Source organism: Gopherus flavomarginatus, chromosome 1 (assembly GCF_025201925.1).
Source record: "Gopherus flavomarginatus isolate rGopFla2 chromosome 1, rGopFla2.mat.asm, whole genome shotgun sequence".
Classification (NCBI taxonomy): Eukaryota; Metazoa; Chordata; order Testudines; family Testudinidae; genus Gopherus; species Gopherus flavomarginatus.
This window is the reverse complement of record NC_066617.1, coordinates 88,353,517-88,379,432: the sequence shown is the minus strand read 5'-3', so window position 1 is coordinate 88,379,432 and position 25,916 is coordinate 88,353,517. Positions and strand designations below refer to the sequence as shown.

The 25,916-nt window shown below is 38.4% G+C and overlaps 1 protein-coding gene across 1 annotated transcript; it reads right to left on the bottom strand.

Annotated features, from left to right (window-relative positions):
• Positions 1–4,027: 4,027 nt before the first annotated feature.
• On the bottom strand, positions 4,028–24,894 carry METAP2 (methionyl aminopeptidase 2). Its single transcript, XM_050935598.1, has 11 exons — positions 24,660–24,894; positions 23,407–23,508; positions 19,521–19,586; positions 19,076–19,178; positions 10,889–11,050; positions 9,143–9,324; positions 8,956–9,050; positions 8,755–8,851; positions 8,038–8,141; positions 6,180–6,295; positions 4,028–4,823 (listed from the first exon to the last, which is right to left on the bottom strand). Exons 1-11 carry the CDS (start codon positions 24,826–24,828, stop codon positions 4,571–4,573), a joined length of 1,449 nt encoding a protein of 482 aa, XP_050791555.1. The 5' UTR covers positions 24,829–24,894; the 3' UTR covers positions 4,028–4,570.
• Between the last annotated feature and the right edge of the window lie 1,022 nt (positions 24,895–25,916).

The window sequence follows — 25,916 nt, the reverse complement described above, 5'->3', positions numbered from 1 at the left end:
CATTTTTAAATTGCAAAAGCCATGACAAACTTTGATTAACCATAAAGATAACCTAGTTTTTTCCTGACATACAAAAAATATTTGAAGCAACCAGGGTTTGGCAGAGTTTCTCTTAACTACAACCACCACCTGTATAAACCAGACTAAAGAATTCCAGTAATTTTTACAAATCACAGCATTAAAAAGTTTCTCTTAACTCTTTTAAACTTTTTGTACCTCTCTTGGATTTTGAATATTTTCTATACTGGAGGTAGTACTACAAGATCAAGTTGAAGATTTATAGTGAAGAACTGCTGTTCTGCTAAAGAATTAAACCACTTTGTGGTTACTTCACTTTGAAGTTTAATTTTTTAAAAGGCACACTATCACATGCCTAAAATATATTCAATTAAGATACACGCTACAGTAGGAGTCAGGTTGCTACATACCTCAGGCTCAGGGAAGCCAGAGTGCTAAAACTGCTACATTAAGAATCAAGTGATATAATCTGCAGTAAAGAGAAGTGTGTCATTTACTACTGCTCTTTGTTGAGTACAGTTATTTAAAAAAGTGGCCCCCTGCCTCCCAATAGAAATATCAGGGTGGCAGCCTTCAGCAAGAGCTGAAATTTTATGTGACAGAAGGCTGACATGTGAGCTGCAAGTCTCCAAGGAAATCTTAGGTCAACTATAAGACCCTTTGAAAGGGTCGGATTTCATCACCCTTACTCAAGTTGAGTAGTACCTTGAGTATCTGCAAGGTTTCAATAGGAATACTCCCGACATAAGGACTATTCAAACTGGTGACAGACTCTGGCCTTTAGACTGGAAGCTCTTTTGGTCAAGAGCTGTATGCGTATTCTGTGATGTGCACAGAAAACTACTGAACAGTAGATGCAAGGCCTTCAAAAGACAACTTTCTGTGTAATTACGTCCTGCTAATTAGACACAGTTTGCATCCAGCAGTTCTATGGTTCCAAAATGTGTTTAAGCAGGAAGCGTTCTACTCAAGCTTCCAAGCACTCTATAATCATTGTGCCTGCCATGTTCCCCAGGCAACACTGCCTAATAAAACAGGAAGTGCCTTGCAGTTTTAGTGCCAGCTCCTTGCTACAGGATGCACAGTAGCGCTAACATCTACGTTCATCACAGTTGTGGTAGGGATTCACATAATGCAGTGGACCATGCTTGTGTTCTGGTCCAAGGAGACTATCAAACTAATTTTGATTCTGCAAAATGCAGTCAGTCTTCTCTCCCATGCCCTACTGTCTCAACAACATTACTGCTGGTTGAAGTAGTCAGCTCAAAAAGCAAGGATGCAATAACAAAAAGCAGCCATCTGCCAAATATGGGCACAGCTGTGTCCTGCATCAAGAGGAGCAGACAAGACAGTCAACAGACAACAAAACACCACCACCACATTATAATAGCCAGGCAATCAATGCAGTGGCTCATGGATCACTCTGGAATAAGGGAAGACCATTTCCAGGGAAACATTCAAAACGATGAAGGGCAATAGGGGAACTTGAATTCCTCCATCAAGAGCAGGAAGAAAAAGACAGTCACTTATTTAGGCCTAAATATGACTGACTCCTAACTTTAGAGTTACCGGGGGTCTACACCACCAGGAGTCGACACGAGAAACTCTCCCATCGACTTATCTTACTCTTCTCAGGGGTAGAGTACAGTGGTCGACTGGAAAGCGATCTGCTGTTGATTTGGCAGGTCTTCACTACACCCGCTAAATTGACCGCTGGTGGATCGATTTCAGAGCGTGGATCCCGGCTGTAGTGTAGACATAGGCTAAGATGATAGATGAAGCTATGCCAAACACGCCCAGATAAGTTTATACCACACAGAGTTTGCTTCAGCAGAAAAGTTTTGCAGTCTGGTCACCCAGTAAACACCTAAAACAAGAGCTACAAGACTGGAAATTACATTTCAGATAATTATTCTCCTTTTTACTTGCTATTATGCACTGCTACCAAAGTTCCTAATATGTGAATTGGCTGATAGACAATTAGCAGAAGTAAGAGCGCAAACTAAAATCTTTCCCCGTTTTGCTGTTCTTTTGGGTATTTTTGTAATTCTGCTAGTCCAGTCCCTCCTTATGTGGTTTGGGTGTTGGGAGAAGAAATGTGGGAAAACTACCTACCTGGTAAGATTTCAAAGTTGGTTTCATATGATTTTAATTGTTCTGGAAATGATCCATTAGAGAAGCTACAGAAGAATGATGGAACCTACAGAACCACTACCAGAAGACTTAAGGCTGCCTGCAGAGTCTCAAGAAGAAAATTTGTTGATAAGAATGGTATAAGAAAATCAGCAAAGTAGCTAAAATCAAAAGGCAGATCTACACTTAAACATTACAGTGGAGTAGCTGCACTGGCACTGTGCTGCTGTCACTCGTCAGTGAAGACACCAGTATGCTGATGGGAGAGCTTCTCCCGTTGGCATAATCTGCTTCCATGAGAGGCGGTAGCTGTGTTGATGGGAGAAGCCCTCCTGTCAAGACAGCAGTCTACACTTGGGGGTTAGGTCAGCATAACTGAGTAGGTCAGGGGTGTGGATTTTTCACACCCCTGAGTGATGTAGTTTTACTGAGATAAGTTTATAGTGCAGATCTGGCAAAAGCCTTTCAGCCCCAACCTTTCCCCCAAATAAAGCAATAAAGCCAGGTACCCACTACTGGTATGTTACTAGTACAAAGGCTAGAAATCTATGGCACCACCTCTGGTCCTGCCAATACATTTTTAAATCACGATTTTACTGCCTAACACAACCCCACCCATCCCACAGATTCTTTCAAATGCCAGTTTTCACTTCTGCAAGGTACTCAGTACAGTATGGACAGCATTAGCCAGCATAATGCCATCTTGTGATCTAACTTTAAGATATAAGTTCACAGACACATACAGCTGTTGCTGCCCGGCTATTGGCTGGAAATATCAGGCAGGATATACAGACTCCAAAGTGGAAACAGATAAGCATGAATTAAGTGAATGAGTTTATTTCATCACCTATTTCTATAAGCAACAAATATAAAGTATGGAAAAATCAGGGATGATTGAGGGTCTAGTTTCTTTTCAACTTTAGACATTTTGCCATCTTTTTTTTTTTTTTGCGTCCGTCCCTCAAAATGGGACAAAGAGCTGCAGCTCATATGTCAGAGTCCTGTGAGATCAATATACAGCTCCCTTTAATCCAAAAAGGAAGAGCTAACAAAATGTTTAGTATTTCTAAATTTAAAAAAAAAAAAAAGTTTTTGAAATGAATCGGAGACCAGCCACCTTTATATCTTCGTGAAGAGTTCTGTTTTCCCAAAGCAGGCATGTTTAAGGCACTCATGCTGACTACTACAGAAGTTGGCATACTTGTTACCAGTAACTTTATGCAGAATTTTAACACTGAGCTACATAAGTAGGCAGTGATGTTATGCCAACTGCAGTCCAAGCTCTAAAAATCCTCATCTTTTAGTAAAACAAACATGAATGATATTCAGCCAGTTATTGTAGCAGAAAGATAATGCCGGTTACACCAAGGAAGTGTCAGATACTCCAATTTAGTTTGCTCATCTGGAAGAGGATTCAATTACAGACTAAAGCTAATGTTTTCATCCTCACTACTGTCCCTAAATCTTTATATTACCTATCCTGTGTTTTGAGGAGGCAGGAAACAAGTATCAGTGAATATTTAAATGTCATACAATGGGGCATACAGGTACCAACAAATCTGAAGAGATATTTTAATATTAAAGGTTGGCAGCAAGCCCAGTGATTGTATAAAGTGAGGCATTTAGCTTAAGAAGGCATATCAGATGTGCCTCCCTACTGAAAACAGCAGCAAAGGAGTCAGTCAAAATGTACTTGCTAGCATGTTCCAATACAGAAAAACTCAAGACTGGAGAGTGACATGCTCAACGACAAAAAACCCCAAACACCTTGGCTTGGCTCTCAGTATAGATGCTACTGTTACATAAGTGATAGATTGTCTAGTTTCACATAAATGGCAGCACAGGCCCAGTTTCAAGACAATAAATGGCAAATGGATATTTTTTATTATTATTTAATAGAGCAGTTCCCCAGCAGATTCCTGCCCAGTCATAACCAGACTTTTAAAAAGTATATATGTTTTTAAGATCTGAAAATTTGTCTATATTTTACAAAATGGATTTCAGGAAATTTAAAAGGCAATACCATAGAGGGCTTAGGTGCAGAAGTCAGGTGTAATCATTCAAAGCATTCAAGTAGGAATATAGTAATATAAATATCTGAAAAGCATTTCTTATCATAAATGTTCAAAACAAAATGTATAACTCATTCCAAACTAAAAATTGAGCTTTATAGCACATATTTCCCTGAACAGAAAAAAAAAATATATATGTAACCTTCTGAAATATTTCTAGAGGCATGAAAGCTTTTTCCTTGGTTAGTTACATTAGAAGACTTGCCTTTGATTAAATTCCTTTCTTTCCAAACATGGAAAGTATTACATCGGTCCACTGTTAAAACAGACAATACGGTGCAAATTAATTCTGGTATAACATGTTCCAACAAAGCCTAGAGTATAAAGGTGTTGAGGTGACACTGAGTTTAATAGTCATCTCCTCTGCTGACAACTTCTTTGCATGTTGGGCGCAATAATATGGTATGCTCAAACTGGGCAGTATATGAGCCTTTAATGTCGCATAAGGGAGGATATGGATCCACTATACCCAAGTCACACAGGTTCTTCAGAGCCATTAGATATTTACTTTCTCCCAGACGATCTAGCCATCTGCGGCAGAAGGCAAGAGTGCCAAAGTTTTCATTGATAACATTTAGCAAATGTTTTGCTCTTGGAAGCCTAGAAGAAAGAATGCACTGAATTAACTGCAGGGGGAAAAAAAGGTATCATCAAGAAAGAATACAGAAATAAAAACCACATTAAAAAATAAATATGAGAGTGTTACAAAAATGCAAAGCCAGTGATTTTGATGTCTTTGATGTCACATCATCTCTGGCTCTATTCAAGGAGAAAAGTTCAACCTTTATCTTTCCATTGAAAAATAGAGCCTTCAAGACAAATCAAAATGCTGCTGTCTTATTAGTTCAGCCTTGCAAAACAGAGGAGAAAAGGTGGGAATTCACACCTACCAATCTCCCCTCAATTCCTTAGAGTGAGATGAACAGGATAACTTCAAAACCTAGTTATGTTAGCATTTAAATGAGCCTAATTAAGCTTAACAAATGTTATTCTTTTCAAGAAAGGGACTAGCAACAGAACTATTCACTTTGTAAACAAGTATTCCAAGTCTATCATCCTGAAGTTTCTAAACTAAACTAATTTGGGATTAAGCTTTACCATTGGTAAATATCACTTTCACTTCTGAAAGTCAATTTATTTGTAAAATCTGCAACAAATGTGCAAAATATGTATAATCTTCTGTTTTTGTCTTGTCAAGATAGCTAAGAAGTGTACAACTTCAAAACAGACTTGAGCTCTTCCTTTTGCAACCTTAATGTTGATACAAAAAAGCATATGATGCATTTTACCTATACACACAAAACACAGATACTTACTTCTAAATGTTGTGGATGCAGTAAAAAGACCTGGAAACAGTGTTGGGTATCTAGTGTGCCATATTGTTACTTGCTATATTGTGGTGTCTTGCTCTGATTACCTGTTCTTCAAAAATACTTACCTGTTTCATTTCTAAAAATGCCGTGTAATACAATCCCAATGAAATCTAGAAATTAGCCTAAATTAATGGAGCACTTCATTTTATGTCAGTGCACTGTTCTGAGGAGTTAATTTTTAAATAATAAAACATCCCACCATCCTCAGCAGAAGATGAAACTAACAGTTTAACCAGTTCTGTTCCCGAAAATAGATTTGCTTGTGTTACTAAACCATAAGTCACAGAAGCTCCCAGAATGAAACAAGAAAAGCATCCTGAGTAGAGAAGGGGAAATTGTGAAGTTACAAAAGATATTTATTTTCTCTCTCTTTTTTTTTTTTTTTTTTTTTTTTTTTTTTGCTATTTTCAAGTTCTGAGGTAAGAACTGTGTCATCCTGTATGTGTAAACAGGGTATAGTACACACACACACACACACACACACACGATATTAGTTAAGAGGCTTTGCTGTACCCTAGCCCTAGCGAAAAAAAGTGACAGCTTTCTCTGGTGCAGTAAAAATAGCTTCAAAACCAGATCTAACCTTATTGGCACGTGCCCAACATCAAAATTTTTCATATAATGAGAACATTCCATGTCATCATGAACAACACCCTTTCCTGTGCTACCGAAAGTTTCTATAGCATATATTTCACCTTCCTAAAAGAAACAAAAAAAAGCAAGTGAACATTATGTAAATACATGTAAAGTAAATCAATAGACAAAGGTTGAAACTTCTTGTATAATTAACAGTTTAAGTCTAGCAAAATATGAACAGCAGGCAAATGTACATTACAGGGAATTAAACATGGATTGGTTCTTCCATTAAACAGCACCCTCAAAACTCTGAAATATTTGAAGTAAACTATGTTTCAATAACTCTTTAATTAACGTTATGCTGGTCATAGAAATATTCCTTACTCCTTTTCTGCAGGGATCATCTGTAGGAGTAAGATGACAGTTAAATCCTTGCCCTCTGTCTTACACTGCTAACAAGAAAGTCACTATATATAACAATTGCATTGTTGCTTTTTGTGATGAAAACATGTCATGACTGACCCAAGTCATTTCTTATAGGCCACTAAATATCTGTCAAGTGATAGTAAGTCACCTGATTACTACTGACCATGACTGGATTAGAAGCAGGGACCTAGAAATAAGATTAAAGGCTCTTTATCCTAGTACCAATCTTCTAAACAAGCCCTTGTTTTCTGATCCTGTTATTCCATTTAAAAATTAGATGCAGATCAAAATTGCAACTGGATGCACTTGGCACCTAATGTAATATACTTATCTCTGTGCTTGGAACAGCTTTCCTTATCTCGTGTAACATGTATCCTCTTTCCTCCAAAATGCTTCTTAAAACTCATCTTTCTGTCAAACCTAGCCAACAATTATCTTTGATCACAGATTACAAACATGCCTAATTGTTTTGAATCTGTCAAAATCAGACCGCAAACTTTTCAACTAAAAGAAACACGTCTAGCTCTGTTTGCAAAGCATCATGAACAGCTATGGTACTACAGAAATAATTCCCATGCAAAAAATTCACTGAAAGGATTAATTTTGTAAATGCATACAGTTAAATGACTGATAAGAACAAAGTCTGACAGTTTATAGTTAAGGTTCCCCAATCAACCTCAGCAGACATATTATTAATGCTTATCTTCTTTACCATAAAGGAACCTTCTTTATATCCAATCATTACACTCCAATGACCTCTTCTGAAATCCTGATATGGAACACAAACCTTCAAGCTCACCACAAATACAGATTTACTAAGCATATCTCAGGGGCCACCAATGCACACAATACCTCTTCCCTTCTCATACACACTTCAACAACTAGGAACACTTGATGTTGTATTTCTTATCTTCCATACACATTCCAAAAACAACTTTACCCCACAATCAAAATTCCATTAGAAACTGGACAGCCTAATCTACCGGATCCACCCGCCTGTGAATGAACTTCTGTACTCCAAACTTCCTTATTCTTATTTCAAGTTCATCTTCTAACTTTAAAATTCCTGGCTCTTGTTTTCCTCTTGAAAACTACAATATTCCAACAGTATTACTTAAGCATATGTATTCATAATTTTAACTAACATAAGTCTGTTTTATTACAAGATCCCAGAATTTTAATTTCAGAAAAATGACTGGTAGCTGGAAAAGTGGAGGGGGAAAAAAAACTCCACGAGCCATGAAGATGAAATGCCAAGCCCCAAAATGATATTCAATATTTCATAAAAATAGTACTATGTATAGCAAGGTCAATTCCCTACCATTATTTTCCATGTGGGAAAAATGCTACACACTTGGACAAAGCAGGAGATAGTTCTCCCACATATTTAGAAAAGGTTAAGCAGAAGGGAGTTAAATACTTAAGAACTCTCATTGTACCTCCATTCTTGTTGCTTCTCCTCCCTTCACAATGGGCACAGTTTTTCCAGCATGTATCCTATATGGCCCAATTGAATGTCCATTCAGATTGCGAATTGGTTTCACTATTATAGAAAACAAAGTAAAATTTAAATAGTTAGGTAAGTCACTAACAAATGTTAAACCCTTCAATGCCAATGATTATATTAGCCAACATGTGGAGTACTGGAAGCAAACTGAAAGACCCATACATATTGCAGAAAGAACAATAGAAAATCACTCTGTTCTTGTACAAATTTCAGCCAGGCAAGATCCTAACTTATTGTATATATGGAGTAATGGCTTTATTACTATGACAGTCATAATTCAGGCCTTAAGGAAACTAACTAATAAATTTTAACCAGCAGATATTTATTTGCTATGTATTTTGCAAACAAACAAGAATTATGAAAGGCTCTTCTCACTTTTCACTTCTGAATACAGTAAATGCCAGATGTGGTGCTTTTGAAAGTGTTTGTTGAGGATAAACAGTTAGTGTTTGAAAATCATTCAGGGCAAAATTCCTTTACGTTACAGTTGAGGAAAGTGATTATATGAGTATGCATAATGCAAGTTACTTGTACCACACACTTATACTACCGCAAACAAATATCACTTCAACAGCTAGGAATAAAGTAGGATTTGTAAAACACACTCCCAGGATAGCTATTTCTACATACACAGAAGGAGAGAGCTTGCCTTGATATGTTTTGCCATCAATTTCGACCTCATAGGACTCCATAACTTCTTGGATCGCTTCACCAACATCACAGAGACGAACATCTATTCCAGCACACTGAAAATAAGAGATAGAGAAAAGTTTTAAAATCTATTATGAGGGATTTAGTTCATGTTTAAATTTCAGAACCTAGTAAAAATTAATTTTCATAATTAGTGTACCTTTATACCAGTATTAGTAGCATCTTTTACTGCTTGTAACAGTCTATCATATTTTGGACTGAATGTAACAGTAAAAGCACAGTCAATAATACGACCTGAAATCAGAAGAAGAAATTAGGTTAGTACAATGTTTCCATCCAAAGAAAATCCAACAATATCGTTTTATAAATCATAAGGAAAAACTAACCACTAATGTGTGTTCCGAAGTCTATTTTGCAAATATCATCATATTGCAATACTGTAGGATCTCCAGCATTGGGAGTGTAGTGGGCTGCACAGTTATTCAGAGAACATCCAGTGGGAAATGCAAGACCTGCACTTAAACCATCTTCTTTTATCAGCTTGCGTGAGCAGTCTTCGAGTTTTTCACTAGGAAAACAGAGGATTCTATTAAAATCACACAACGTACTAAGAGTTATTTTAAAGCACTCATTTACAAATGCGAGAACATATAAGACAAAAAAAAGCATTAGCCTATATTTAATTTCAGTCTTATTTGTAACACACAATCAGGAACAGGTACAGAGCCGTAAAGTAAGCCTGGCTAGTGATGATTTAGTTCCTTATTTTATTCTAATCTGTTTTGGGACTATTTAATTTAGTCCTGTGTTTGACCATATTCATTTGTTTTCCCAGTGTTTTTTACTTCAATTTGAAAGAATATACTTTGCAAGCTATAATTCTGGGCAAATTAAATTGATTTATTTTAGTAGAGTTACTTGTAGCACAGAGACTTTACTAAACAGTTCTGAGACTAGAATGTGATCAGTTTTTTCAACTACTCAAAAAAGGTAATCCAATAAAAAAAAATAATATATGTGTATTTTTTCTTGGGCCTTGCCTATACTGGTTTGCTTAGCCACTGGTGTAGCTACAGTGATACAGCTACATCAGTGCAAGCCCTCATTTAATCCCAGCCCACTGGTGTAAACTGTGACTCACATCACTGCAGTTTATCCCAATTTCATCCAACAAAGATATTAACTCCTAACAAAATAATTTTGAAAAAGCTTATATAGATAAGTAAGCCCCTATAGCCTGTGATACACTATGAAAGGAGGCCATGTCTTGAGGAAATTTCTGCTTCTAACCCAAAACATTCAAGTTCAGCAATTCAACAGCACACCAGATTTGATTCAAACAGATTGAGGATTATGGAGGCAGCTGTCTTTCACCTTTCTTGATGACATTTTCCTGCCAACAATATCTGCAGTAAATTTTGGAACTGCAAGTTTATCTCACATCCCAATATCAAATGCCAAAGACTCATCAGAAGAAAGATTGCCTGGGTAATTATTTCTTTTTAACATTAACCCTGACAATCAAAAGTTTTAATTTCTGAGCTCCCAGGTGAGAATGTCACAGGAGGAGGACTGCACTTGCTTTTCCAGCAGAAGCATGCACAGAATGAAAACAATGCTAGTGAGGAAGCAATAATATGCAGGAAAAGTAGTGCTGTGGGAGTATGTGTATACATGCTAGTTTTGTGCCTCTTATCCCACTCCTAACAGTAGATTGCACCTATGCTGCTCCTGAACACATAGTACTTTACTGGCAATGCTGGCAGGAACGGAGAAGAGATGTTTGTGCCACCTATGCTGCTCCTGGCACCCTGAGGAAGTTTTAAGAGAGGCACAGGACCAGAAAATATACAATGCAGGTGCTAAAGTTAGAAACAGATAAATACAATGGTCAAGTCAGTATGGGAACTCAATACTAAGAACTCCACTGATTAAAGCAGTGGTGCTGATGGACTCTATAGACAAGAGGAAATGAAAGGAATAAATGGGAGACATTGGAAGAACCCAACAAAAAGTACCCTGAACTGAATGCATTTAAAATGCAGTCAAAACATGTGAGACACATTTTGACACCTCCTTCCCTCTGTTTTTTTTTATAATAGTGTCTTTCAAGGAAACGTCTTTATCCTCACCAGATTTCTATCATTGTCATTCCAGGTTTGATCCAGCTCATTACATATTTCCTCACTTGTCTGTGTGCCTCAGCAGCCTCCCGAAAATCATTCCAAATCTCTTCACTGGCTTGATCTAGTGCTTTCTTTTCATCACTTGTAGTTCTCCAAGCAGCAGTTCGCCTTTAAAGTAATTATGTACAAGTGTTAAAATTAAGACCACCACCAGTCATCACCATGGTATTTATTAGAACTCTGACCTGACAACTGTAAACTGCTTACACAGTCACTAATTAACCCTCAATGCTCCTTTGGGGTATGAAAGATACTTATTTTCATTTTAAAGACTAAAGAAGGCCCATTAAAAAAACTCTAGGCACCCAATTAATTAGACTTACAATACCACATGATCATCCAGCAGTGAAAAAAATCATATCCAAATAATGAATTAACTCAGTCAGCCAGTAAATCAACCCACCACCCCCACTTTAGTCTCCCAGGTACTTATGGTCAACTTTCCCCCAAACCCCATGAAATAAACGGTTTTTGTGGCATCTTTCAGACTGGCAGGTCAGAGACCATTTAGGACTTTAACACGTCATGATCAACATCTTAAATTCTATCCTGAGACTAAAATAAACCCAGTGCAAATCTCAGAGCCATGTTCTCTCAGCAACATGCGCCACTCAATAAGTAAGGTGCTGCATTCTCCATTAGCTTCAGTCTTCAAATGCTTTTAAGCCGTAGCTCAGGGGTTTTCAAACTAGGGGTCAGGAGGTTATTACATGGGGGGTTGCAAGCTGTCAACCTCCATCTTAAACCCTGCTTTGCCTCCAGCATTTATAATGGTGTTAAATATATAAAAAAGTATTTTTCATGTATAAGGTGGGTTGCACTCAGAGGCTTGCTGTCTGAAGGGGGTCACCAGTACAAAAGTCTGAGAACCCCTGCCATAGCTCCATGTAGAATGCACTACAACAGTCTAATCTTGAGGCTAGAAAGACATGAGTAACAGTTTGTACGGTCTCCTTCTGAAAGTAAAGTTGCATTCTTCTGGCCCATTACAGATGGAAAAAAGCCAGCCTGGTTACTGCTGCACTAAAAACATCTAGTAGAAGCTGAGGTCTGAATTTTAGCCCAACTTGCAAACTCTGACGATCGGTGGCAGATGTAGTCCCTCAAAAGGGCTATTACCTCAGTCTGCTAACCCCAACCCATCACCACCTCCTCCTCCTCATCTGGTTGAGCCTCAGCCAGCTCAATATCATTCATCAGAAATTTAGGTATTACTTCACCCATCACTGTAACACAGCCAGCTCTGGTGTGGAACACAGCAGAATCACACAACAGTTCAAGAAAGAAAGTGAAGAAAAATACTGCAGCTACAGAAACTTGCTGTCTGTATAAATTCACACTGCAATTATTACAATTGGAAGTTAGCCAGAACACACTGATTCTTACACGTATCACTAACAGATCTTTAAATGGACACAAGTAGTTTGGACTCCAGTTTTATGCTATGGAAAAGATAGCTCTTTCAACAGCATCGCATCCTATTCTATCCTGGGATGGAACCCCTCCAAGAGAGAGGGAGAGAGAGTCTGTAGGTAAAAAAGAGCCACAGAAGCAGTCAACGGGAATGGGGAGTGCTGTTTACATCCAGTGGTCCTGAAACTGATCTGCTAATGAAATGCACCTAACACCTTCCCCTAAAAAAGGAGTTTTTAAATACATCGGAGGGGAAAAAACAACTCCAAGTACAAAGAAATCTGAAGATTTTTCAGCTCAAAAAATAATAAATAAATCAAGCTTCCTGCCTCACAGGACCTTGACTACCTCTACCAAATTCAGATCCACCCACTACCATAACAGTGACATTTCCACAGTATTTCCTTACTTTTCATTGACATATACAGAACAGAAAAGACTACCTATCTATTCACAGTGTTTAATAGTAAAACACGGAGTTCTTCTTTAAGCTGGGCAATGCTGCCATGACAGAAAAATTGTGTCACCTTGAACTAGGAATTCCCCTACCAGAAAGTAGCTCTTAGTGGCAATAAGATGTGGGGGCTGGCTCCAGAGCCAACTGTTCACCCTGGTGCGGAGACGGAAAGAAGTACACCTGCATCTCACTGATTTTCAGCTAGCATATGGTCCCTACTCAGATGGTGTAAGTTAGAGCAGCAGAAGTGAAGCTTCAGCTAGCTCACTCTGGGGCGGGTGTAGGCCAGCCACAGAATCAGGAAGCTGTGACTGCTGACAGTGCCCTCTCTTGTACCACGAAGAATCTCAGCACAAGAATCCAGCAATTGTTACTTGTGCAATGAAGACTGAATTTCCTGACCTGAGTGAAAAGGTTCCCACAGCAACAATAACTGTCCATTTATGTGTTTACATATATAGTCTTTCATTACACGTTCAGCAATACAAAATGCTACGTACTGTGTGTTTAACTAATGCTAAAGTTACTTGATGATATTCTTACTGTATTTGTCAAGCAGGACCACTGCCCAGAATTTTGTGATTGGTAATGATTCTACTGCAGTGTCAAAATGCAAATGCACAAGCTAAGTTTGGTCTGGCAACTTTTCAAACCATTCTACTAGATTCTCAATTTAATGCTGCATTAGCAACTTGTTAAATTTCCTTTTTATCCACAGATGCATAAATATCACAGCAATGAGAGCAATACAAGAATCCACAAAAACAAACACTCATCATATGAAGCATTATCAAATGTCTTTTTCAAAGAAATGGAACAAAAATTTAACAGCTGACTGCGTATCTAATTGGGATCTTTCATGATCTAAGGGCATGGGACCCAGACAGGATACTAGGGTTCTAATCAGATGTGTCACTAGCCTGCTTGAGCAACTCACGTCACCTCTCTGTGCTGCTGCATCCCCTCCAACACTTTGTCTATATTATCTATTGAAGACTATAAACTCTTTGGGAAAGGGACCTCTAGACTCTACTATAATACAAATAGTACTTATTGAGCTATATAAAATCTGTTATACAATTAGCTTTAACTGATGTGCAAGTGACCTGTCAAGATACTGTTAATGCTGCAAACAATGCATACTGAGATGTGCTCCAAGTTCAAAACTCTGTAAAGGCCATACAAGTGATCTGGATATTTAATCAAGTATGAAATTCTTCCCTGCCTGAATGCCTGTGAGGCCAAACAGGGAGGAAAAACATTTTTTTTAAATATTTTAAATTATCGGGTTTTAATTAAAAATCTACTTATTTTTGTTTCAAGTCCTTCAGCAATTTAAGGCTATAAAATGGGAACAAAGTAAAGGTGAATGTTCTCAACTTTTTTAGATGTAACGGTTTTTCCTATACTTAAAAGACTCAGCTATGTTGAAAAGACAAGTCCAGAACCTCATTAAAATCATTACTATGAGAATAATGTGAACACAACATTGATAAAGCAAACAGCCTAGCAAGCAACACCATCTTCCAGTATATTGAACTTCTTTTACAAGTCAAGAACACAGCAATGCTTCCGTCAGGCTCTATTCCCCCTTAAGTATCTGCAGTTTGAAGTCAATGGGATCTGTGCTGCAAATTAACTTAGGTGCTGATGAAAAATCACTCTTTCGCATACACTGACAGGTGTAGGCCTATCTGTATAGTGGACAGTAAACTTTGTTAATGTATTGAATGTTTAACTTTTCATTGTGAACACAGAAGCAATTTTGTTTTGAAGTGTTAAAGATTGTGATACTAAAACAATAGTAGTAAAAATATTATTTTAGTTCTTAATCCTGCAAGCATTTATGCACACACTTAACTTTAAGCAAAAGTAGTCACACTGAAGTAATGGGATTATTCAAGTGAGTAAAGTCATATCTGTTTGTGGTTTGTTTTCCAGGATCAGGGCCTTCATTTTCAGTATTTTAGTTTTTATTTATATCAATTTTGTAAATTAAATTAAGATACCCTACCAGCAGTGAGATTTATAAAAAATGCATATATAAAACTTAATTCATTATAAAATTTTAATCTAAAAATTGCAGTCACAAATTTTCAAATTAGTTTTACAAAGCCTCAACCTGAAAAAAAACTGTTCCAGCCTGGATTCAAATTAATGTGTGTACGTATGAAAGCTCTGAGAAATCCATTTTGCCATGTCTTCCTGAAATTAGGGGAAAATAATGTGTTCAGGATGCCAAACATGCTGTTTTCAGAACTCCATAACTTAGTTATTTCACATCCGAGTGCCTTGAAAGTAAAGATAACAGTCTTCAGACAGAACAAAGTAGAAGCCAAGTTTAAAACTTAAAAAAAAGCCATTGTTAAATCAAACACAAAAAAATCCATCGTCTGGTAGATTCCCCCCATTAAATTCAATTAACCTGTTTTGCTCTATTAGTTAACTCTCCACACACAAAACATACATTCTAGGTCGCAATAAGAAATCCAGTCCAAAATAAATTTTTGAAAAAGTATCTAACATCAAGGGTTAAGAATAAAAGTGCAGAATCACCCTTAAAGGGTCAGATCCATCCTGAAAAATCATATTTTCATATAAAAATTCTGTACCGAGATTAGAGAATTTTTTTTTTCAGTTTGCTGTATGCATTTGGCAGCACTGCATACATTCAGTTTCACTCTTTTGCTAATATTCAGTTGTTCTTGTTGCACACACTTGCATGAGGACATCACTCCCAAGCACAGTTCTGGGAAGAGCTCACATGCTCTCTTCACACAAGCTCTCCAAGAGTGTTTTAACAGTAACAGTGGCAAAGATTAAACAAACTGAAGTGTCAACAGGTAAGCACATAGACAGCAAACTTGCGGCACATGCCTTGTCCCCCTGGGAAGAGAGCCGTATCAACAGCAGAAAGAACCTTATAAAATTAAGTGTTGGTTTTTTTTAAATATGTATATGCCTTTAAACAGTGCTCTATCAGCAAAACAAATTAATTTTTGATTACTCTATTAGAAAACATTTGAGTTGACAGCATTTCTTTAAATATCATATTACAGTGTTGCTATAATAAGGGAGATGCTCCTGCTCCCAAGGAAATCAAAGGAAAAACCTCACTGATTGCACTGGAAGCACGAGAAGACCTATGATCAAGAAATAATCTTGCTTCATCATGTATAAAATGAAAATAATTACATTATGGGAAATGTTCTGATATGTACTTTAGCCAGTTCAAAGCAGATTTAAGTTATAGCTAATGGTTTAAGCCAAAGATGATCAGCTCTTGGATTTTAGAATATCTAAATAAAAAACAGGAGCACAATTCAAGAGTAGATTTACTGAAAGCAAACTATGCAAAGGAACTATTTCTAGTTTAGCAAGCCATGCTCCTCTTCAATAGCAGATAGTTTTAGGTACAAAAGAGATGCATCAACAAATAGCTTTTACAAACAGTCACATATAAAGGCTGGAGAAAATTGTCCAAAGTACTTATTTATTGATTCTTTAGTACCTGGCTGTATTTCACAACTCAACAAATGATAAAACAGAATGTCATTTCTTAATGAATTAGAAATGTTATCCAAACTTTTATCAGCTGAATTCTCTAAGTCAGTCTGCATGTAAATCTATATATCTATAGATTTAATTCCTGGAGAGTGGAAGGGTCATTTCTCTTGGATCATCAATTCATATGCTCTGGGTAAACCCTATTATTATTTGTATTATCTAATATGCTAAAAACAACTCAAGTGAACAAAGTGGTCATTTTATAAATACATTTGAACATGTCTCTGACCAAGGCTGGTTACATTCACCTCCCCAGAGGTGAATCAAAAGCTATATATGAAGTATGCCTGGTTGGTTCTTCCAATGGACACAAATCATCTGTTTACATTGGAAACCCAGTAGTCCTCCATCGTCCTATTCTAACTGGATTAACAATATTAATCCCTTTTGAGAAAGTCTTTTATACCATGAATTGAAGCGAAACACCTTATTCAAATTACATTACTTTGATACTCAATATATTCAGTAACAATAAGTCTCAAGATTACAGGACATATTGACCTCCTAAACATACCTATGGTGCTTGTTATGTTATATATTAGCAACAGCCATTGGCTGCGCACAGTCACTACAAATGCTTTTCAAAAATTAGATTTAAAAAAATTTTCACATTATATGAAAGGTAAGCCTCCCTTAGAAATGAGCAACACTACATGAAATACATAACCCCAGAAAAGATACTTTGCCTGGACTGAAACAATCTATTCTTTTGTGCATAATTCCCAGGCAGTTTTACAAGTCAAATAATTTGGCTTTAAACCACAGTCTTTTCATACTTACATTCACAACAAGACCTTTCACAATACCTAACAAATATATAAAATGCAAAACTAAGTTAATGATTGAACTATAAAACCTCATAATCACAAGCTATTAAAAACTTGCAAAGGCATGCTGAAGAATTCCCAGTGAGAATACATGGTGATACAGATCTCAGTCCTATTAAATTAGGAAATTAGGCCTATTTTGTTATACTGCACAAAGCTAAGAAATTCAGTTCTGCAAGTTGAACAAGACCACTTGGACCAGATGACCTATCTCCCGAAGGAAACAAGGAGCACAAGGTATTTACTCTGGCAATGTTTAGATCTTCTCTTCATCTTTCACACTGATTCTGGAAATGAGATGGCCTTACAAGACCCAAAGGATACTGATCTTGTTAAAGTTTCAATGTGATTGTTTCTACCGAATATAGACAAATAACTGTGGGTGGTTGAATACTGGATCCGCTCAGGTCACCATCTGGATTATTTTCCCCTATCCAATCAGAGCAGATGCTCAAAACCTTTTGTGTAACATTATTTACAAAGCAAAGATGCTCTTTGTAGAAAGGTATTTTGGAGACATTGAGAGTATGGCTGAAGGGGGGAAAGAGGCAGAAGTTCCCTCCGATATGTTTTGAGAATTCAAGGTCCTCATTCATTTTAGTTAGCTTATACTCAGTCTCTCAAAATTAACTTAAATGTTGTCCTGTAGTGCTAATATTAATAGGTATGGAAAAAGCTAAGAAAATGCAGACACAAGAATAATGGTAAAAGTCCATGTAACAGGGCACATGGGTTCATTCTCATGCACTAGTTACAGCCCTTGGGTCATGTTGATGCAGGTCATGTGCTTGCTCCCAGTTATGTGCCTACAGGAAATCACATAAGGATTCCTGTCTCCTCCAGAGTGGAGCAGACAAGACACCCAAGGTCAGAAAAGGACACAAGAGGGGACTTTAAACCTATTAGGGTAAGGATCTGAGGGGAAGACATCTGCAGAAAGGAGAAGATGGCTGGGGAGGAAGCCTCAGCTAGCAAAGGCTGTGAAGCCCTAGGATTCAAGCACTATAACCAGAGGGGCAAAACCAGAATTTTGTTGCTTTGGTCTGAGTCTTAGTTACAGCAATCTTAGGCATACTTATAACATTAGCAGGCACAAAAATTAGTGTAATTTTTAAATTTACATGCCATTTAAAAGAGATATTTGTAGAGCCGTGAAGACTATTTCATAAACAATGTTTTCAACAAATTTTACACCATTTTCTGTTAGTGTGTGTGATGGTCACCTAAGTCTCATGGCATTACTCTGCTACCTGAGCAGACATTTTTTTAATATATAGAGAGATAGATCTCTCTCTCTAAACAGGACGAGGGCTTGACATCAGGGCATAAACTTTCATACATTAGACACACTTTTACCATAAATGTTACACCTAAAAAAAGTCCACTCCTAAGAAAGTCTGTAGATAGCAAGTAAAAGATTGTAAAAAATGACATTATTTGCATGTGTTCAAATACTCCCCGCTCCCCCCACGTTCTATATTTTTCATCCAACTCCAGTCTATGCTCCACAGTGAACATCCTATTAAGAGCATCAGCATGCTACTGCAGCTATTTTAGTTTATATAGGGACTCCACAAGAAAGCAAGCTACACAAATATTTGAGTAAAATATAAATCCAGTCCAATGAGTTTTAAGGGTCGGAAGGGAGAACATTTCTGACCTGATGACCTCTGTGGAGGAACTTATTAGATGATCCAGTAAAGAGGCATTATCATCAACTTTGTTCACAATCTGCATTAAGGGTTAGTGAAGAGAAGCTGCAGGAAAATTAAGTCTTTAGTTGTATATCAGAAATTCTTTCAGATCGGAAGTATTTATTTTTTAAACTTAATTATTTTTTAGACTTAAAAACAGAAACAAAACATTTACCCATCTTGTGTTGGTGGATATTCGCATTCTTCTCCTTTTGGATATATGCTACTGGGAAACAGATCACATATTGGAATGGAAGGTGGATCTGTCTGCACCTTAGCTGTTGAGTAAACATTTTAAGAAGTTTTATACTGCAAGCTGTAAATTATTATAAACTGCAAGAAAAGCAAAAATAGCAAAGTATATTTAAGAGCCTCCTGCCAGAATTTGGGCTTATCCCTGGAACACCATGTACCATGATGCCCTCAAGTTATCTGACCTGGCCAATGCTCAGTGCTGCATTCAGAGGCATCAGAGAGAACTTTCAGACTGCCTTGGCCAAGGATCTATGCTGTGAGCCATCCCCCACAATATTTTTAATTGGACAACCATTATATAGTAGAATAAGTTTAAGTGAGAATATGAGAAAATTCCCTTTATTATTGTTGTAATTGACACATACGTCCTTTCTTCTTTTTCTTTTTCTTCTTTTTCTTCCCTGTTGCTCCATCTCCTTCACCCTCTCCGTCTGTAAAAGAAATGTGTTTATATATACATACAAACTCTCAAAGAGTTAAATGTAGGACAAGAATTATTATGGCACCTTACTGAGAAACTACCAGGTAAAATGGCTTAAAGAACACTCAGAAAACTGATACCTCAATTTTATACAGCTTATGAGACAACTGTATCTGACAGCTTAGTTTACAACTTGTACACAGCAATGAAAAAAACAGTTTTATACAAACTGTATCTGAAAGTTAAACATCTGACTTCACTTAAAATGCGTACATCCCTTTTAAACTATGCCATAAGCAAATAGAAGAATTTGAGTTTTGAACCAGGTACACCACCATCTGGGACCAATGCTGCTTCTACCTCAGCTGCATTGAACTTGATGTTATTCAGATTTGTTACAAGTCCCCAGATTCATAGATTCTAGAAACTTTGAAGAAAGCTGAATAGGTAAGAGAGATAGCTAGAGGCAATCACCAACAGTTGCAGATTCCTTCCCAACTCCAGATTCAGATGTAACAAGATACTTCTGAAAGCACTGCTGCTGATAGCATATCTCTGAATAGTTCCTTTATGTTGGCGGCATATTTTAGAAGTTAGTCAATGAAAAAAGAAAGCCTATGAGGAATTTGTTAGAAATAGAGCACTTTCCATCCCAAATCCCATTTTCAGAATCTACCTAACATGAGACCTCTGGGGAAAAGGGGTTAAAAATATTAGATAATATAGCTGGAAAGAAGTGACTACCACTTCAGAGAACTGTTACTTTCCTTTACCAGAAAAAGGAAAAGAAAAACAGTGATGACAGAACTCACGAAGGTCAATATGGAGCTCACCACCTAAGAAGTGCAGAAGACATAAATGACAGGTAACCCAGGAGTCAGACCAATATTCATGGCACTCTTCCTACAAATTTTCAGAGCTTGAAGAGAGGAGCACATGGCATCAAAGCAGCAAGAAACAGCCTGAGTGTGATTATAGCATGGTGTGACTCTATCCAAAAATAACATTTACTTAACATGATGGGGCTACATCTAATAACATTTACCTACTGCATGTGTGCAAAGATTATAAAACAGTGTACAACATGTTTAGCTGAAGTGCTAATTACTCTGCACATCTATCTGCCTACACCTTCTAGATCCAAACACTATCCACTCCAACTCTCCTGTTTCAGTTACAAAAACTGATTCCAGAAGTTGTCTCAATTTCTTCCAATACAAAGTGTTGCTATTTTCATCATGTTTACTCAGAACCCTGTATTTGCTCATCTATAACAATTGACAGGGCATTCCTTGCACAAAAATTGGAATTACTAGATCTCCATGCCTTTCAAACGGCAAATGATTTATATTATCTGGTCATTTTACTTATGTAAAATGGTCAATGTAATCTGAGTTGTTATTAAGTAGATTGATGATTTTTAGATTGTTGCAGTCCTGCAGTGGGTGCAGATTTTAGTACTTAATTAAAAGCCAGCGTGTAAAAGAAAGTCAAGTTTCAGCCTTAAGTAACTCGTTTTATAATATTTAAGGATGTCTTGCAGATACAAACACCTTGTTGTTTCTGCTTTCTAATTTGTCCTGCCAGGTTCTCAATCAAAACTTTATTTAGCATTTAGGTGGTCAATCTCTCCTAATAACCTGTACTTATTTCTTTCAATCACAATAACTGTGTCACATGGATCTTGACCCTGAACTGTGCTTAATCCATTAACACTGCACCAGAAAAAGTAGTAGTCTTGACATATAGTTCACGAACTCACAGTCAGGGCATCTTCCAGGTCCCTATGCTAACCCACTGCAGACACTGGCAAAATTCAAGAAGTCGATAACTACTGTTATTCACATCCCATGGTCTTATCATATGTCACTTGCAAGAGAATCTGCCAATCAGTAAGCCAAACTAACTGGGCCTACGCTGCCATGTCTTTGAAAACTGCTGCCAACTTACTCTGCTACCAGATCCATAACTACTGTTTCCAACTACTGTTCTTTTCTGTTCCAGGCTGTTTATCCGGTAACAGAGAAATTTTTCATCAGGCTAGCATCCGAAGAATTTACAAGGAATTGAAACAAGCCCTTATATGCCATGATCATACTTGAAATGCAATTTGTTTCTCAGAAACACAATAACTATACTTTCCATTATCTCAGATGAGCTAAGCTGCCAACCCAATTCAGTAATGCAGCAGACTCATAGTGATTACTTTCTGAACCGGTCTTCCCATCCAATGGGCAGTGTCAGTTTTACCCAATTGTGGAGATGGCCAAAAACCTGAGTATTTTTTAAGAAAAACAAACAGGAACAGATTTCAGGCACAGCCTCTATTTCCCACAATTACACAGATTTCAAGTGATGTGAAGAGAATCGGTCAAGCAAAAAACACAAAAGGCAATCAAAAATTAAAAATTCTGATATTTAACTTGTGTATATTGTAAAAGAATTTACAAGTAATTTGTACGGAAGATACAGAGAGCATTATTTCAGTGAGAATACCACTTAAAATTTTAGGTTTATTTAAATATTGATAACTACACTGTAAAAGACAGAGCAGAGTGAAATGCAATGTACTAATTTATTTATGAATAAGAACACTCTCCGTGAGATAAAATATCCATGAATTCTAATTCCCTCCCCCCCGCCAAGGAATTCCTTTCACTATAAAGCATTCGCTATTATTCTCACTGAATTCTGACTCAACAGCAATCATAGCAACAAGGTACACATTACATTAACATAACCCCATCACCTGAAATAAGCATGAGAAATCCAGTTTTATCAGAACACAGTACTATGAACAGCAATTAATAGGACTTGGATACTGTACATACATTCGGAATCAAAGGTTATTGTCTAGTGCTACATGCACCAATGCAATTTTTTTCTTCTCTTTACTGAAGTGTTTCTGGATACTAACATCCTATTTAATACGTTCAGAAACCTAAAGCTCCAGAGGTAGTTTGCCACTTTAGGATGTTGAGCCAATTTTAAATGCTAATTCAGCAGACAGGTGCTAAATGCATGGTTTTATTACACAGAACAATGAATTTACTGAACAGGTCAATTCTATTTGGTTTTCAATCATGTAATATGTTTATAACATAAGATATGTTTCAATTCAGATTAGAAACAAAAAATGATTCACTAACTACTTGTTTAGAATCCATATTGGCAGCAATAAAAAGTGTGTACCTGTATTGCAATGTTTCGTATTTTTTAGTTAGGTTTCAGTGCAAGAACTAGGATTACAGGTAGAATTTTCCTCAGTGACTAGAAATACATGTTTTATAATAGTGTGTTTTATTATAACATCTCCTCAGATTCTTCCTCCAGCATTCCCCTATATCAGACTAAAAGATCTCCTTTGTGATATAAATCTGTAAGGATAAAAAACAGCTACAACTTTTGCTATCAGGTGGCACAATGTGTCTGTCTGAAATTTAATCTCTTGCTCAAGTGACATAATGAAGCTAATAACTCAGCTGGCAAATTACTGAATATGAAGAAAAGATGCTACAAATATACAGTGGCATCTTGGATGAAAAATATTACTTAAACTGGAAAAACTAGAGAGCTGTAGAAAGTACATGTGTACCTCAATATAGCACTGTCCTCAGGAGCCAAAAAATCTTATCACGTTATAGGTGAAACCGTGATATATTGGACTTAATTTGATCCATCGAAAAGCACAGCCCCCCCGAGCGCTGCTTTACTGCGTTATAACCGAATTCATGTTATACCGGGTGGCATTATATCGGGGTATAAGTGTACAATTTCAAGCACTGCACAGATTTTCATTTTAGGTGTTAGAAAAACAATGTTATACTTGCCTTCTTCATCATCATCTTTTTCCTTCTCCTCCAGTGTTTGTTTATCCAACTGTTTTGCCACATCATCAAGAGCACTCTCTAATTCTCTTTCTGTTTCTTGTCCTGTTTGCAAAATAGAGTGTGATTTACTAAAATAAAATGGCTCCGAATTGTGATATAAAAACCTAAAAAAAAGTATCTAAATATTTTTACAGCCCTCATTATGAAGATATCAGAGCACGGCTCATCTTTTCTAAAGTAGGTACTATGGTGACAGGAGCCATTATAAAAACCTGCACATAAAGGTAAGATTATCCAATAGTTCAAATAACTACAGTTCTTTTCTGTCTGTATACCTCCACTGGTCCTAGCAACAGCCTGCTCAAGGAAGATAACATAAGTGTTATGAAAATAACAATAAACATGAAGTATCTGCAACTCTAACTGCTAGTCTGTTAAAAGAGACTCAAATTGTGCTTTCCTTACACTATTGCAGACTTACCTCAGATCTCTATGTAAAATGTTTGGGAGGTTAGCGGGAAAGGCTCCCTCCTGTGGGATAAACTTTAAGGCAACAAAATTATGCTATTTATCTCTGGCCATAGGAGTGGATATTGCTGTGTATAAAGCAGCATTCACAATCTCCCAGCAAACTGTCCCTGAAACAGGCTTTGAGCTGAAACATACAGGAACTTTCTCTCACACAAACGTATGAGCAACCAACAGTCCCCTGTGCCCATGTTACGACTATTCTGAATGATCTTCATCACTATTTTGAATGATCTTCAGGCACCTCACATCACCTGCCTCAAAGACAAGCAACAGGAGCAGAGGAGCTGAGGGAAACAACAGCAAGGCCACAGAGATACTCGCCAGTTACAATATCACAGTCTCATCGTGGCTCCCCACTGACAGACTGACCCCACGGCAGATTTCCCCGTCCCAATGGCAACCACACTCACAGAACCACCTCCCCAGTCAAGGAGAGACTTGCCCCCAGTCCCACAGCTACACACACATACCACCCCTGCCCCCCCATCCACGGCCGCTTCTCGCACCCTACCCCCACCCACACACTGGCCCCAAAAGCCGCCTCATGCCCCCCCCCGGGCTTCATTCCCGAGCCCCCCGCGAGGCGGCCACACGCCGCCCCAAGGAGATTCCCGCCGGTCCAACCCACACTAACTCCAGCCCCCACCGAGACGCCGAAGGGCCGTGCCCGGCTCCACTCCCTGCCCGCGGGAGGGTCTCCAGGCCCCGCTCCGGGCCCCTACCCGCGGAGGCGCCTTTGCTCTTCTTCTTTTTCCGCCGCTTCTTCTTGGCGCCTTCCTCGGTGCCGGGCCCAGCCGCGCCGCCGTCCGCGTCCTCGGGCTCCAGCAGCAGCTCCCCGTTCAGGTGCTTCTCCGCCTGCTCCAGGCTCGCCCCCTGCTCCGCGCCCGCCATATTGCCGCGGCCTGACAGAGACGGAGAGGCCAGTGGGACCGCCCCGCTCCCCACGCCGACGCCACCAGCGCAGCGCTCGATGGTAAGCGCGGGGCATGCCGGGAAGGCCAGAGCCCGGCCGCTGGGCGGGGTTACGAGACACGTGCTGCTGCGAGAGGCGCGAGGGGGGCAGTTTTCCGCGCGCGCGGTGCCTGTGGCGGGCGGCGCTGCGCCCCCTGGCCTGGCCTGGTGGTGCCCAGCTCCCTGGTTTCAGCGCCCCCCACCCCCAGGGCCGGAGACGCAGCTGCTGAAATGTTTCAGAGCGGAGGAAGATTGTGTTGACATTTTGACACAGTTGGCACAGGCACCCGCCCCCTACCGTGTTCTGACCACTTATGTGACTGTCCTGCAGAAGTTTTTCAAATTTCAGCGCTTGATGCTTTTCTTCAGTAATATTTCAAATGTCACTTCTCTAACCCACCACTGCAGAAACAACCAAAACCAAACATTTGGACAAAAAAACAAGGCCTTGTTGGGCCAACTTTCAACTCCATTGCAATTATGTGAAAGCTTGGGTGACTCCAGATATGTTCAGGGAACTGGGCTTCTGTTTGGAGGAAATCAATAGATCAGGGAGACAGACTGGCAACTCATTGCAAAGGAGAGCGGTGGAGAAGCCAATAATGTGGAGGCTACTGTGTATTCCCCCACAAGAATCGTTTGAAGGTATAAAACAGAAACAAAAGACTATACATATAGGAGCAGTTCCTACTCAAAGGGACAATTGTTATGAATAAGTTCATAGAATCAGAGAAGATGAGGGTTGGAAGAGACCTCAGGAGGTCATCTAGTCCAACCCTCTGCTCAAAGCAGGACCATCCCAGCCAGGGCTTTATCAAGCCTGACCTTAAAAATCTCTAAGGAAGGAGATTTCACCACCTCCCTAGATAACCCATCTCCGTGCTTCACCACCCTCCTAGTGAAATAGTTTTTCCTAATATCCAACCTAGACCTTCCCCAGTGCAACTTGAGACAATTGCTCTTTCTTCTGCCATCTGCCACCACTGAGAACAGCCGATCTCCATCCTCTTTGAAACCCCCTTCAGGTA

What these genes read in the sequence shown, in the direction of transcription:
- METAP2 (XM_050935598.1), bottom strand. Translation starts at nt 24,828, where the DNA reads ATGGCGGGCGCGGAGCAGGGGGCGAGCCTGGAGCAGGCGGAGAAGCAC. An exon ending in TATCCACCAACACAAGATGG is followed by an intron (nt 11,051 to 19,075) that starts GTAAATGTTTTG and finishes ATTACTTTAAAG; the next exon opens with GCGAACTGCTGCTTGGAGAA. An exon ending in GAGAAGCAACAAGAATGGAG is followed by an intron (nt 6,296 to 8,037) that starts GTACAATGAGAG and finishes TGTTTCTTTTAG; the next exon opens with GAAGGTGAAATATATGCTAT.